Source organism: Lates calcarifer, linkage group LG14 (genome assembly GCF_001640805.2).
Source record: "Lates calcarifer isolate ASB-BC8 linkage group LG14, TLL_Latcal_v3, whole genome shotgun sequence".
Taxonomy (NCBI): Eukaryota; Metazoa; Chordata; class Actinopteri; family Centropomidae; genus Lates; species Lates calcarifer.
The window spans coordinates 11688301-11704284 of NC_066846.1; the positions used below are offsets into that span (position 1 = coordinate 11688301).

Here is a 15984-nt window from a genome sequence, read left to right on the forward strand (position 1 = left end):
GGTCTCTCTCTGTCTCTCTATTTATGAGTACATGCCCTAAGAGGACACAATGCACCATGGGTAATCAATTTGAGATTGGGGTCGCCATGGAGATCCTCACTTCTCAAACGAGAGGATACCCGGGGCCCGGTGACAGACACAAACACACAGATACAATCTTGAATCTTAAAACTCTGATCACGTTAGCGGTGGCTCGCTCCATACCTGCGAGTTTATCACCTAATGTAGCAACATTCCAGCGTGAGCAGACACGGCACATTTCATTAGATCAGCCCGGTGACTTTCCTGTGGAGATAACCATGTGCCTGCATCAGTGTGAGAGCGTGTGTCACCTGCATATTTTCATGGCAGAAACCAACGTCTGCTATATCAGGGGTTTATCTGGGATAAATCTGGAATGTGTTAATTAATTTTTGTGCAACCACGTCCTATATATCCTCAAAATTAAGAGAGAAGCTGCAAAAACCTGTAATTTATGCCCTTTCTTGTTCAAAAAGATAAAACAACCTGGGCTAAAATGACCATGACAGATTCAATATGCTTCTCTAACACCTGAAAATGTGTGTAAATGATAAGATGTTACTCAAAATGACTAATCACGCAGCTCTTTTTCGTAAGCCTTCATGACAGATGACATGAATCAGCTCATATAATCACCAGATTCTTCACGTCACCACGTAATGACTCGACTTGCACAACCTGCACTGCCACTGAAACCTGTGGGCAAAGGTGAAGGTCTTTCAGTCAGCAAACACATGTCAAAGATGTTGAAACAGAAGAGCAGCAGAGCATTTCAACACACGATTACTTATCTTACGAGGAAGTAAAATAATGTGTAATGTGGCTGACTGGTTCTTGGTTGTTCGTGGTTTGTTTTACTCATAAACTTCAGGCTGAAATTCCTGTGAATGAAACATCGAAAGCTCTCAGTCTTTAGGAGCACAAGGGTCAGACTTTTATTGATGTGCGACACAATTTTGCGACCACAGAACGATATGACGAAGAGGCACTGAGGGGAAAGAGGGAGAGGTGGAAAGGATATTGGTTTTGTTATCTCCGAATCAGTAGCAGACTGTTAAATCACACTATAATAAAACAACAAAGGACAAGCAGTGACAAAAGATTTGCCGGTGCTTTCCATTAAACAGGTATGCTGTTTTTCTAGTGTAAACTACCAAACTTCCCGGGCCGGACACAGTCGACCGAGCAGGAGCAGCCAGCTCAGCACTAAACTTGGCAGGGTCTCCGGATCAGTGCGCGATTCAGAAACGTGCCCTGCAGGAAAATCCAGACAGGGAGGTTCACCACCTGCATGACAACGACCGACAACCCGCAAGCTGACAGTCAGACAGGAGAATGTGTGTGTGTGTGAATGTAAAAGAGAAACTGAAAGTGTGTGTGCACGTGGGAAAACAGAGAAGAAAACATTTCTAATCATGAATCTGATCAACAGAGCATACACTGTTTGCTGTGTATAATGTTATTTCCTGATGATAAGAAAGAACTACCTTTAGCATAATTATATTAAACTGTTTTGTCAACTTCAGAGCTGTTCAGAGCATTTTCTCATTAACGCTACGCTAATCTGCACTGTTTTGAGCTAATCTTTTAGCTTGTGCAGTTTCAAGCTATCATCATGGCAGGGGATTGAAGTGTCAAGTATCAAATGTTGGCTAGGTCAGATTTGTAGCTTTGTTTACTAATTCTTTGATTAGATACTTTGAGATAGAAGTCAGGCAGCCTTTTTTAACCACATTTTAGGCAGGAAGTCTTTATTTAACCCTGACGACTGAGCAATTTTGGGATATTTTTTTCGGCTAAACTGAGAAAAAAAAGAATAATAAAAACACGTATTTTCAAAATTAAGCTATCAAACTGTTGTTGCCGTGTCAGGTGTTGTTTCAGCACAGATATTGAAGATTGGTGACAATTTTAAAATAATAATCAGCCTTTTGCTAGTTAGCAGCTAGCCAACTAGGTTCTAGCTACTAGCTAGCAGCTAGATAGCAAAGTTGCTAACTGCTAGCTGCAGTCCTGTGCTTGTACAGTACTCAGTTGTGAGTGTTGCTGACATCTTGCACATTAATCTGTCCAGTACAGTACTTAGTTAGTTGGTTTATTATTGGTGTCTTGGATTTTACAGTGGCTAGCATGACGGCTGATCTTTAGCAGTTTATCAGCACAGACAGAACAGAGGTCACGACAGCAGACGAGGAAGGAGGAAGAATAAATTGATATAGACTGGAGGGAAAGTGAAATTATCTTGAATGACTGGTCTTGCTGCTGCTGCATTTGAATACACTATCATCCCTCCCTCTATCACAACCTCTCCCCATCTAGGCCCTTAGCTCTCTTTGTAATCTGTCGTCTTCCCTCTGCCTCTCTTTTTGGCTGCATTATTTCTGTTTACACGCCTCCCCCCTTTCTCCTCGTCTCCCTTTGTGTCTATCTCAGTGTCACTCGCCCATCTTTCTTTCACTTTCCACTTCACCTCATGTGTTTCTGTCTCACTTTCTCTGCCCTGTCTGTCTTTGCAGTAATGGCCTTGGCTGTCTGAACAGAGGGAGTAATAGAAGTCAGAGGCACCTCCAACCCAGTGATAAATTTAATTCATCACTCCATCGCAATCTCATTTCTCAGCTGCATGTGTGTGTGTGTGTGTGTGTGTCCATGAGATATCCCGCCTTGTAATGGCTTCTTGTGCACTCACAGTGCATGTTTCTTTCTTAGAATAAATGTGCTTTTATAACCCGAGGGAGAGCGAATCTCATGCTGTCGCACTGTTAGAGAGAAAGAATAAGGAAAGAAAGTGAGGAAGTGGAAGGACTGGTGGTGGCGGGGAAAATAAATAAATAAATAAACAGCCTGATGGTATGGATCATTAGCGAGAGGAAACGGGAATAAGAAACAGAGCCGTGACAGTGGCGAACAGCGGGAAGAGGAACAAACAACCTGCAACAAAAAAAAAGGTAAGATGCAGGAATTCTAACAAACACGAGCCTCTGGAGAGTCGACATAAAAAGAGAGGAAACAAAAGAACTGGCAATGCCTTGAGGAGGAGGAAGAAAGAGGAAAACACACAAACAAGAAGGTGTAAAGGTCTCTTTAGACTGAACCACCTGACACGCCGGAGATAACGGCGAGGTGTAACAGCCCCTGGTCCACCAATCAGGCTTATCCAAGGTTGCCACAGCAACGCCAACGGGAGCTGTCAGTCAAGAGGCTAATCAGAGTGTTTTTGTTTGACAAAAGCGGCTAATGACATAGCAACCGCTGATACAGTTGAAGGACGGACTGGAAGTTAGATCCAACTCAGGGTGTTGTAATCTAGGTGTGGAAACCTATAGAGAGGGTGGTGGCTGCATTTGAAGTGGTGTTTCACCAGAGGGTTGTTGGTTCAAATCCTCCAACCAGTTGCTAACATCTGGCTAGGCTAATATCTTTGAGGCATTTAGCTAAAACTGAATCTTCAAACAGCTCCTTACTTCTTACTGTAAAGCTGGTGAAAGCTGAATTAATATCATAAATAACTCAAAATCAGATTTGATCAAACGCTACAGATCAAGTTTGCTATCATCTACTAGCTAAAGCACATGGAGCTGTTTAGGGTGTGTCCAAATTCACTTTCATAATTCAACAGCGGAAAAAATGTTGCTTCGTCAGGCGCATCATTCAAAAGGATTGTACTCAGTCTCGTAAATAATCTTGGGTGTGTTTCGGACATAACTTGCAATAAATAAATCAGAGTGCCTTCCATTCCCTTTAAAAGCCAGGTGCTCTCGCAACTCTCATCTGTGCTGCTGCTGGTGTAACCAAAGGAGGGAGGATTTGATATTTTCTAATGACGATTTCTACCTAACCCCATGCACAGGATTACCAGTGAAATTAAATAAACCACACTGCCTTTACTTGCCTTTACATGTACATGTAAAGCGTGGCTACAACATGTGTGACCTTCTCATCACAGGTCCTCCAGGCCATTTCTGTACTTAACAATGTGTTCTTAGTCAAGTCGCCCTGATTGAATAATTAATTAAAAGCCTGGCTTCCTCCTGATTGACTGGGTGTACTGTGCTGAGAGGCATTATCAGCAGAGCAAACAGCACACGTGTTCAGTACATATGGCTGTATAAACACAACATATACTGCATGCAAAGGTCGTGTTCTGCGCCAGGTTGCGGTCAAACTGTAGCCACACCCACGATGGTGTTATCTCCCCTCACCTCCCCCTCCTCACCTCCTCTCCAGCTGAGAGATGTTGTCAGACAGATCAGTGTATTCATTAGAGCAGGACTAATTACATCACAACAATCAGCCCCAGTAGACCTGATGTGCACACACACACAAACGCTGAAGAGCTGTGAAGTGGATATTCACACAAGAGCGCATTAACACACAAACTTACTCATCTGCAAAACGCACACAGAGACAAACAAGAGCTCTGAAGTGCCCCCGCACACAAATCTGACAAATCTGTTTTTCTTTCAGCTACATCTTTCGACCCAACCGACTACACACACACACACCTGACGACCTTTATCCCGCAACTTAACACACACACACACACACACACACAGAGTCCTGGGTGACTGACCGACCTTCAGCGTTCACAGTGTAAACACTCAATCAACAAATCAGAGGAATTCGATTTGTTTCCTGGACCGAAAGCCTGAATTCTAAGTCAGTGTGATTTCATGTGATGAACAGTAACAGCTGCCACTGATAAGAGCAAAATAACTGAGCTATTTATAACGACTCACTTCTCTACTACTTTCAATTGCACTGCACCCATTGTTGGAGTTTACAGTAAGCTCAATTGTTTCTATTTCCTGCTATTAAATAACTGAACTTAAACGCTGCAAAGGTATGAAAGACATGTTTTTAACAAAAGACATTTGTAGAGTGATTCATGGTCTGGCTCTGGCTCTAGTCTACTGAGAACAGCCATACTCACTGTCAATTAATCTATTAGTCCTTTTTTTTTAATAAACATAACTTTAACCAATAAATTGGCACAAATACTGACAGAGTGACATCTTTAGTCTGTCTTCAGTCAGTTCCTTCAAAGGTAATGCCAGAGATTGTTCATATTATATCAACAAAAACCTCATTTAGCCTCATAGAGCTCCACTGTGCCACAAACTCAACAATAATCCCTGAGAATGATCGATTTTGTCCTGTTTGCTTTTAAGGTATAGTGCGAGCTGTTTTAGGTGAATGTAAAGTATATCTGTGAACACTTTTTAAAATAAAGATCTACATCTTCAGTGTGAATGAATGGACCACAGAGCCACAGACAGGGCAGGGAAGTGGGACAGGACTGAGAGATGAATTTAATACGCTGCTGGTTTTGGTTGTTTCATGGGATTCGAGAGGTGTAAAAGTTTGTACTTCACCACAGTGTGTCATCTTCCTATAGCAAATAAAATGGCGAACTGAAGACTAAAATACACAAAGACGCAGTTTAAAGACAAGATACAACCCTCAACCACTCATTTTGACCTCATGTTTTCATCCTTCATGTGGTCATGTGGTCGTCAGTCTCTCGCACACTGACCTCTTCCACCAGCCGACTCTCCTGCGACTTTCCAATGTGACTGGAGTCCAGATGGTCCTCGTGGCTGAGCTGCCTGTCGTCCCCCTGCCCTCCTCCGTCACAGCGGAACAACAGGGGCGCCATGCAGCACCCGCTGCTCTGACACAACCCCAGCATTGGCGGGCACACGCTGATGACCTCACTTCCTGTACTAGACGACCAAATCCTTCGAGAATACTGCGCTAAATCAGTCGTCTGTCTCCCAGCTAGTGCTGCTAGAAGGCTGGATCAGGAAGATGGAGGGGAAGTTGCTCTTCTTCTCTTCTTCTTCTGGTGCTATTCAGACTGGCTTCTTCCCATCTTTTCTTCTTCTGCTACTTTAAAAACTCCTGCTGTCTTTTCTTCTTAACTTTACAATCGCTCCCTCACTCACAGCACCTCAGCTGTAACTCTCCCTCCAGACCGAGCAGTTCCTCAAACAATACAATCCTACTTCCTCCCTCTCACACTTCTCCTGTGAATAAGCCACGCCCCCTCAGGTGTGCTGTAAGACACACCTCTTTTACATATGTCTGACTCTCTCTCTCTCTCTTTCTCTCTCTCTTTCATAAACACACACACACACAATCTGGAAATAAGGCGGAGCTTACAAATGAGCTCATCCCCTCCCTTACATGACACACACACACACACCTGAGAGGAGTGGTGTAATGTCTGTGTGTTCCTGTGAGAACAGGTCTATTTCCTTGAGGCTATAAATAGAACTTGAAGAACCTGTTTGATTGTCGACGAGAGCGCACACACACACACACACACACACACTCTTAGGATAATGGCTGCTGCTGCTTAAACTCTGATTTAAGGCTGAGAAAAGTTTAAAAAGGCACTCACACATATCGAGAACGTGTACACACACACACACACACACATTCAGTCAAATTCAGTCAAAATGATGGGGAGGTTAATGGTGCACCACTCTGCTTAAGAGAGCAGGAGACGTCACTGTGATCACACCAAGTCCCACCAGCCTGCATGAGCTGTCCTGACTGTGTGTGTGTGTGTGTGTGTGTGAGAGAGAGAGTGTGTGTACATGTCTGTGCTCCGCTGCCCACGCGCTGTCATCGGACTGCTTTCAGTGTCAGATCAGTGTCTCATCTGCCAAGGCAAATTACAGCAAGCGTGTGTGTGTGTTTGTGTGTGCACGCGTATATGTGTGTGTGTGTGAGTGTGTATGTTTTCTGCCAGTCGGCATATCATTCTGCCTTTAATGAGCAGAAACATGCTGTTCCCTGCAGACTCACTCACTGACACCAACTCTCTCTCTCTCTCTCCATCGCTGTCTGTCTGTATGTCTCTCTCTCCGTCCTTCCATCTCTCCCCCTCAGCATTTTTCGCTTTTCCTTTCCAAAACGTTATTTCATTTTTTTTTTTAAACCACCCCCATCTTTCTCTTGTGGTTAAATCAATTGAGAATCAGGTCAAAGAGCTTCATTAGCAACTTTAATGAGTCATGTAGCAAAGTTCTTTATGTGAAATGACTCTGATAATAGGCATGCTGTCTCTGTCTGGACCGTTTGTGCTGCAGTGTTTTCCCCTGATGGGCAGACAGCAACATGCAGGCCACCCTGGCTCTACACTACTGCTCTCTATTAATACATTTTAACATCACCAAGTTATTAATTAACACTGTGTTGTAGCCTGTTAGCGCCAGAAAGCTAAATGTGTTAAGGTGAGCATCAGTGTGGCTTTGCCACATTGATTTCTGAGGACATAACTCGGCGCCACTGGGATTTCTAATTGTTTTTCTGGAGCAAAGGGAGATAAAAATTTAGTTTTCAAACAATTCTAGAAAAAAAATGTGTGAATTTCACTTTGTTTTTCTTCAAAGAAACACTGAAGAAATCAGGACGAAGAAGGAGCACAGAGAGAGATAGAAACATACTCGACATTTTAAATCTTTAGATGACATTTGAGCTTAGACCTTAACAAGATACATTCCCCTCTACTACATTTGTACACAACGCACTTATACAGCTATATATCTGAAACAAAACTACCTGAGGTGGGTCCTATCTGACAAATACAAACACAACCTTTTCTGAAATCTTATAAAGTCTTAAAAGTCCCCTAACCCTGTACCTGCACTGTTTTTAGCACTCCCAGATAAAAGCTAATTGTGCCCAAAACCAAACAAGGTAAGCTAACCTTCACCTCCTTAAAGAGATACTGCCCCTCCCTCTCATTATGCTATGTTTACCTAAACAGGATTAGAAGCTGGATCATTGAGGCAAGGATAAAACAACTTTTCTGCACGAGTTAACAAGTTCACAGAGTTGTAAAATCTTATCTCACAGCGTTATAAACCTCTATGCAGTCTTGGAGATGTATTTTGTATAAATCCTTTGTAGTACATTTAATATTACTGCTTTTAAGACACAGAGAGAAAAGTGTAAATATATGGATTTCGTCTTCTTAATCTTAATTAGTCTCTCAAATAACATTTTCAAATGATTTCTTTTTTTGTGGACAGAACAGAGAAGACTACACTTCCTGTTTAAAATATATTTTTGTAAATGCTGCATAAAGTTTGGTGCAGGACATTTTACATTACTGCTTTAACTATATGAGCTTTTATTCTTTAAAAATTTGCCTGGAATTACCTTGAAATAATGTGTTTCCAGGACGGGACAGTCTGGGTTGAACATGCTAAACGTGAGCATTACTAAACTGGTGATTTTCTCTAAACAATGAGCAGCAGCTGTTTATTCATGAGTTGCTGGAAACAGCACAGAGACGCTGACACTTTCAGGTGTGTCTTTGCCAGGGCTAATTAAAACAGACGCACGCTGGCTGTAGCAGACACTGAACTCCCTGACCTTTCAAATACGGCTGTGTTTTAGTAATCATGAGGCTACACCGTCCCTGGGCGGACATCGTCGGAATGCCAAATGAGGCATCGTCCCCAATGTCACCACCAGCTGTGATTTCACAGCGCTGCTGCAGTTATTCACTTTCTCCAGCAGATGGCAGACTGAGAAAGAGATGGGGTGGGAAAGCGAGAGCAGAGGCGAGGTGACAGAGTACACGGGGAGTGAAACAGCAAGACCGGGGATGGAGTGAGAGCTCAGGAAGGAGAGGGGAGAGAAAGAAACATTAGAGAGCGACATAAAAGAAAAGGAAAAGAGGAAGAGAGTGGCGCAGTCATTTGTTTTTGTCAGATATGGCTTGGTTTTAACTCCTCACAGCCTCCCAGCTGTGTGTGTGTGTTGGGTTTATAAATAGAAACACATACTGGGTTCCCCTTGTGAACATACAACTCCATCTCCACACCTAAAACATAAAACAGTCATGTTTCTGTAGGGTTTTATAATACGGAAATGCTTTTTTTCATTTGTTTTGAGCACCCTGCAGCACCACACAGGTGGGGTTTACCACGTAAAACATCCATCATCTATTTAAGCAGAACATTAACACATCTGCGAGCATGTTTAATGGACTCTCTTATGTCCAAGACACACACTGACGCCACCTGGATCATCCTGATGCTGTCGAACCCCACCCATCTGGCGCTCGGAGGTGGCTAAAACAAACACCGGGTATCGTTTGCAAATAACAGCTGACCCAGGTCTGGTGTTGTTAATTACACATATTTTCTCTTTTCGATTCCTGACATTTAAACTCGGTAGCGCAAAGGCATGCGGGGTTGCCATGGTAACAGCCCGACTTTCAAATCAACCTTCAAGCTTGGAAATGTAAGGAAACACACACACACACACACACACACATACACACACACACATGAATAGTAGAAAGTTGAATTTATCACTCTTTTCACCTGGACACTTTCTTCTGTTGAACGCACAGAAAGTTAACCAGGCTTCCTGTGTCTCTGTGTGTGTCTGTGTGTGTGTGTGTGTGTGTGTGTGTGTGTGTATTGCATGTGCCCCCCAACCCACCCCCCAATCTCTCGCTGTCCTTGACAACTTTTGTTATGCAACAAACGGCAAGAAGAAAAAGCAAGACGCACAATTTGAAATAGGAACTGTTTGCATCATCTATCATGCATAAACACAACGTCTGACCACACACACACACACACACACACAGTCAGAACAAGGCGTGGGAGGACTTTGCACCATGGCGACCACATCCTGTCTCATGTACCTCTGTGTGTTTATTAATAGACACACACACACCAGTGATATGCACAAAAAAAACCTGCCAGAGAGAATTTGAGGACACTCTGTCGTACTTCAGATGGACAGATGGGTGGAGACAGTCAGACACAACACACACACTCCTCCCATCTCCTCTCTCTCTCTCTCCCACACACACACACACGTTTCTTCAAGTGCAGCCACATTTCACGTTCGTATGTTAATGTGTTTTTGAAATATCATCCAGTTTTTGGCTTCAGCCTGTGAGGTTTGTGAACTGAAGGACACATAATCTGCTGCTGGTGGTGGTGGGAGGGGTGAGGGTGGGGGGTGGGGGGTGGCTCGGAGCATACGGACCAAATCTGGCTCTGATGCTGCATAATCCTCACACAGACACACACACACACACACACACACACACACACTGCTGAATGAACAGATAAGTCTCAGCCAGAAAGAGATCGACAGTGAAAGAGGTGGAAGGTTCCCGTCATGTGTGGATGTGATTAACATGTCGTCCATGTTGTTATTGAATTGTGATGTTAATCACGTTCATGTTTTTTTTGTGTGTGTGTGTGTGTTTTGGGTGCTATTAGCGGCAATCATGCAAATAAAGGTTTTATATTTGAAATGGAAGCAAGAGGGGGAGTTGATTAAAAAAAGGGTGGAGCAGAACAGAGGAGAGAGGAGGGAAAAGGAGAAGAGAGATCGAGAGAATGAGGAGAGGAAAAGAAACGATAGTTAAGGAGAGGAAAGAAGGAAGGAGGAGACAGGAAAGCAAAGGAAAGAGGGGAGGAGATGGAGGGAGAGGGGGAGGAGAGGATGTGAAAGGAAAGACAAGACAGAAAGTAAAAGCTAAAAAGCAAAAGAGAGGAGAGAGGAGAGGATGCAGGTGGGGCAGGGAAAGGGGAGAGCAAGGATGGGAGGAGATAAGGGAAGATGAAATATGGGTGTACATGTGTGTGTGTGTGTGTGTGTGTGTTGTGGCTGGTGATTATCCCTGATGATCACACAGTGCTGTTTAATCTTGTCTCTCCGTGCTCACACACATCAGATGTGGTGGATGCCTCTGTGTGTGTGTGAGTGTGTAACAGCGTCTCTGAGGAGCTAATGTGCATGCAGATACAATTTATTTGCAATTTCTTAAATAAATTTCAATACATTTTGCAGACATTTAAATAAATTAGAGTTTGTGTGTGTGTGAAGGTGCGCATTCATGTGTGTGGTGTGTGTGTGTGTGTGTGTGTGAGGAATATGAGTGCGTACACGCTCTGTAATATTCTGTATTTATGTCCCTGTGCTGTCAAGCTGTAATGTCTCTTCCCACTGGAATCTGTAACACAGCTTAGGATACACACACACACACACACACACACACACCACACACACACACCACACACACACACACACACACACACACAGGTGAGCAAAACAAAACTACCTCTCTCTATCTCCATCTCTCTCTCTCTGCCATCGGTCGTGTTGTCATGGGAGATGAGTGATTTCCACGGCAACCTGTGGGGGATTTTCCCGCCCTCTCGACTCATCCCCCCACAGTCTCATTCAGAACATAATTGCTGCGGTAAACTGAATCCTGCCGCGCTCCTGCAAACCCTGCTGACAGTTATATTTATTAAACATCCCTTTAATTTCAGTCAAGGTGCAACCAAATCCAAAACCAAAAAATCAGGATTTCTTGAACTGTGTCTTCAGTTTGATTTGAGTTTAATTAAATTCTTTGCAATTCAGGAAAGTTACCTAATAAATAAAATTGTATACTGCAATTTATATGTCATGACCCAAAAAATGGCACACACACAAATATTAACCACCACCACCACACCAGACTTTACTCATATCACCTTCTCTCCAAGAGGGTTTGAGCATGTCAGTCTTTGAGAGAAAGCACATATATCTGCAGTGAGTTTGGGTGTGTTTGCAAGGTTAAAGGTCAGGAAAAATACACTGTTCCTATAAAAGCTTCACTCTCACTTGTTATTTTCTCCAGTCTCAATAAAAGCTCACCAAGAAGGAACGTTACTCTGTGGTAAACTGTGTGTTGCCTAACTCAGACGACACATTCGTCTTGTGATAAGACGACTGAGTGTCAGTAACCCTCTTTACTCAAGATCAGCTCGATATTACACACAAGGAATTTCACAATGAATTGCTTCATCAGCCACAGTGAGTATGTAAGCTTTGGTTATGGCCAAATGTTTCAAATTACAGCAGAAAAACACCACTCAGACGCCTTTTAATTGCCACTATCAGACAAATTGAGCCCCGAGGACGACAAAGTTTTATGGGGTCACCACCTGCAAACCTGCACCCCCATAAAACCATCTCAAAACTTTCAGGATTTAGCTACTGATAGATCTGATCAAACCAGTCCTGATGAAGTGTAAGTTTTGGCTTCTGCCACACAGCCAATGTTAGCATTAACAGCAGCATAACAACATTTTTTAAGTCTAGAAGAAACGTTTTGAGTTCAGCATCAAACTTCATTCCTTTACTCACTGAGAGCTGTCTCCAGCTGTAGAAAACCACACCAATGTTAGCTCTTGTATTCTATCACCTCTTTTCTCCTACTGAAGTTAGCATGCTATCCATACTCTTATAACTGCTTTGTCTACATACAAAGTGACTTCTGCCGACTATAAGCACAGGCTGTAAGAACTGACAGATCAGAGCACAAAGAAGAAAAGCTTCAGGCTCAAGGAGTTTGTGCAGCTCCAATTCCTCTGTGCTGCTAAATGTGATAAAAGAGCTCGGAGCCTGTGGACTGGTTCGGTGACTGCAGACCGGGGGTCAAGTCACTCTGAATCAAGTCAAATAACATGAATCAGATGGATTCCTCTCGTCACTGCGAGACTGTGCCTGTGTCTCTGCAGCTGGTCGGGACCGAGTCGGCTTCTGAAAGGACACTGCTTTTCCCTCGGCCACCTTCATTTTAAATAAAATTTCATTTCACTGCAAGATTGTTCCACTAATTCGATCCAGTCTTGACACATTCCTGTTGTTGTAAGCGCCTCGCAAAGAAACCTCATTTACTTTTTCTAGAGCAAAAGTGGAAACAACTGCTTATCAGATTGTCAAAATGTCTGGAAGAGGTGTCTCTAAATTTTGTTTACCTCACTAACTTTTCTTAGATATCGTAACTTAATCCACCAAGTACTGAAACTGAAAATTAACTGGCAGTAATTCTGCTCAGAAATGATGGCGACTAGATTTACATTTGCATACTGCTCAATTACAGATATGGATGAATGTTAGAAGAGCAGTTGGAGGTAAATCAATAACCAAAGGCCTAACTCAGTGAAGTGCACATGAGGCATTCAGGCACAACCTGCACAACCTACCCCTAAAATTTTCCATGAATCATAACCCGATGAAAACTGACACCCTCATGTTGCTACTGTGTGCACAGACACCTGGTTAGAATAGAAGGTCGACTTACTGGGTCAACAGACTGTAGCCTTTAGCAGCGTCACCGTCTCAGGGAGGTCTCAGTTTACGCAGCTAAAGTTCAATATTATTTCTCAATTCTTCTTGCTCATGTGTCATGAAAGCAAACGTTTCAACAGCCTGGAAATCATGTCTTACGCATGTGGGTGCCAATGAATGTCACTGTGTGTGTGTGTGGGATTTTTTATGATATGTTTCAGTCCAACTAGCAATAATAGTCCATTGTAATTCTTAAAATAAAGAGTGACTGTCTTGTAACTCTGATAACATTTTTTCTAGGATATGTAAACACACACATCGTACACCGCCATTCAGAAACACACTGAATCCAAACATAATGACTTTGATAAATCAAAAGAAGTGGCTCATATACTCCAGATAATGATGAGTTTCTGTGGATTTGCATTTTCAGAAGAGTTGCACTGCACTGCGTTCCTCTTAAATTCTGGCAGATGGCATATCATATCTGCCCAGTCAGCACCACACACCACTTTATCTGCTGTGTTTAAGCTTTAGTTTACGATGCTTAAAAAGGGAGAAAAAACTAAAATAGATGCTCAACTGTAGATTTTAAAAAGACGGCAGACAGTTGATAAAACAATCTGACCCACACAGCCCTGTATTTTTAACATTTCTAAATGAACAATGCTGGGATCATTATGTTATTTATATGCCCCCATGCGTATGTTAAGACAAGGTGGAGTCAGAGCTGATGAACATATATTTTCTTTCTCCGTCTCCTTTCCCCTCTTCAAATTACTCTTCTTTCTCCTCACCCTCCTCTCATCCCTCCCTTCTTTTCCCTACACATTAACTCTCATTCTTTGCCTCGGATCAATATCGCTCTTCCACCTCATCCCTTCGCTCATTCCCTCTCTATCCAGGGCATCTGCTTACTGCCCAGATCGATACCTCTTCCTCCTCCTCCTCCTCCTCCTTTTTTTCTCCACTGTGATTTCTTCTTTCTTCATCCCCCAGCTCCACTCTCCCCTCTCTTTTAACCCTCTTTTCACCACCCACAGTCCACGGTCGATTTTCGATCCAGCCTTTGTGTGCTGCCCGCCCCCTTCTGCCGTCATTCCTTCAACCCTGCCACTTCAGTGTTTTTCCTCTTCTTATCATCTCTCCTTTCCAGGAATTATGCATCCTACCTCTGTGTTCTGACATTTTCAGCATTACACAAACCGGTGCACTAATACATCTTCATTAGTTTAATAATACTTATGAGTCTGTGTCCAACTTAAAGGATGGTGGATTATTTGTCACATCAAAAGGGAGACAAACTGAATTGAGGTGACCCTGCTCTCTGCCCCGCTCCTCTGTCTATGTTAGGTTTTGTAATGTGATGGATGGAGCAGACCTCTGCATGTCTAGACCATAATAATCTGCTTTTTCACTGCACTGATTTGCCCACTAAAATTCATCCTGCACAGTCTGGTGGTCTAAACAGCTTGACCTAGAGGATTAAAGGAGGTATGAGCGATCTGAGCTTGATATTGTAGGTGTGATTCTGATCGAAGTTTTGACCTTCATCAGCGCCTGTCTGTCTGTGGGAATGCTATCAGTTCTGGAGGCAGCTACCGTGTTTGAGAATCATTATTTTTTACTTTAAAAATCACACTAATTTTGGTTTGAAATATGCCTGAAAAACACTGTTTGCTGCCGACAAGTCCTCTAACCTGAACAACCATAAGACAAACCAGACTTTCACTGCCATGATTATATACAGCAGTGCTAAGGAACAGAGAACCTCTTACATGAGTTCCCACAAGAACAGAGCTGGGAAGTGGGGGTTCCATTAGATATTGTACAGAGCTAGGGAACATAGGACCCTGGGAACATGGGGACTGACCCGTTGCCAAGCTAAAATGTCCTGCAGCTGTCTTTTCACCCAACATACAGAGACCAAACTGATATCAAATCTGCATAAAACTCCCAGAAAACAATAAACAAACCGACCACCAAAATGTCAAAGAGCAGTACTGGGATTCATACCTAAGAATGCACTGACTCACTGCTGAAAAAAGTAATCAAATTACTGTAATGTACTACTAGGCTGTGTTGGTAACAGTGTGGCAACATCAGGGAGTGTATTAGGTTCGTCTGCTGTGTGTACACTGCTTCACCATATACACCAAGTGTTGAAACACAGGACAAATTTCCCTGTAGGGACTTGCACAAGCAGAGTAGCCACTATTGCCAAATACATGTGCGTTCATGTAAAAAAGTGTGTGTGTGTGTGTGTGTGTGTGTGTGTGTGTGTGTGTGTGTGTGTGTGTGTGTGCCCTTTGGGTGGTTTTAAGAGGACTTCTCTCCCGGCTGTCATGCTAATGAAACCAAACCTCTCCTCCTACACCTCCTCCATCGCACTCTGTCCACTTTTCTCTTGTTCACTACTACGCTCCTTTCTTCAACTCTCTTCCCTCAGCTTCTCTCCTTCTCTCCCTCCATTACTCTCCCTTTTTGGTTTTACTGTTTATATAAAACTCACAAAGTTAAAATAACCTTAACTCTGCACGCACATGTAGTGTCCGCAAGAGGATAAATCTACGCACATAAACACACACGCTGACGGAAACACATGGCCAGTGTGTTTTGACAATCTTCCAGCACACTGATGCTGTATTTGTTTAACAAAATGACCTTCTAAATTTAGACTCTATATCCCCGAGGAGGCTCTAAAAATGGAGACAAGCTCTTGTGTGTGTGTGTGTGCAGCTACTTCGGTATGAGTGTGCGTCTGTACTGTACTGTCTGAATTCTTGTGGCTACAACAGAAATTCCTCTGGTTTTGAGTGTTTTTATAAAGGATGAAATCAACAACAG

General features: G+C 43.0%; 1 protein-coding gene across 5 annotated transcripts in view; it reads right to left on the reverse strand.

Moving 5' to 3' along the window:
* Positions 1–15984, reverse strand: part of si:dkey-172j4.3 (diacylglycerol kinase eta) — an 82048-nt gene that overhangs the window by 27271 nt on the left and 38793 nt on the right. Inside the window, exon 1 of one of the 5 annotated variants that reach the window (XM_018674090.2) lies at positions 5558–6747. The exons of the other annotated variants lie outside the window; for them this stretch is intronic. Coding sequence (XP_018529606.1) covers positions 5558–5713 — 156 coding nt within the window. The 5' untranslated portion in view covers positions 5714–6747. Of the gene's footprint in view, positions 1–5557; positions 6748–15984 lie in introns of those variants that run through there. 5 annotated transcript variants of the gene reach the window in all.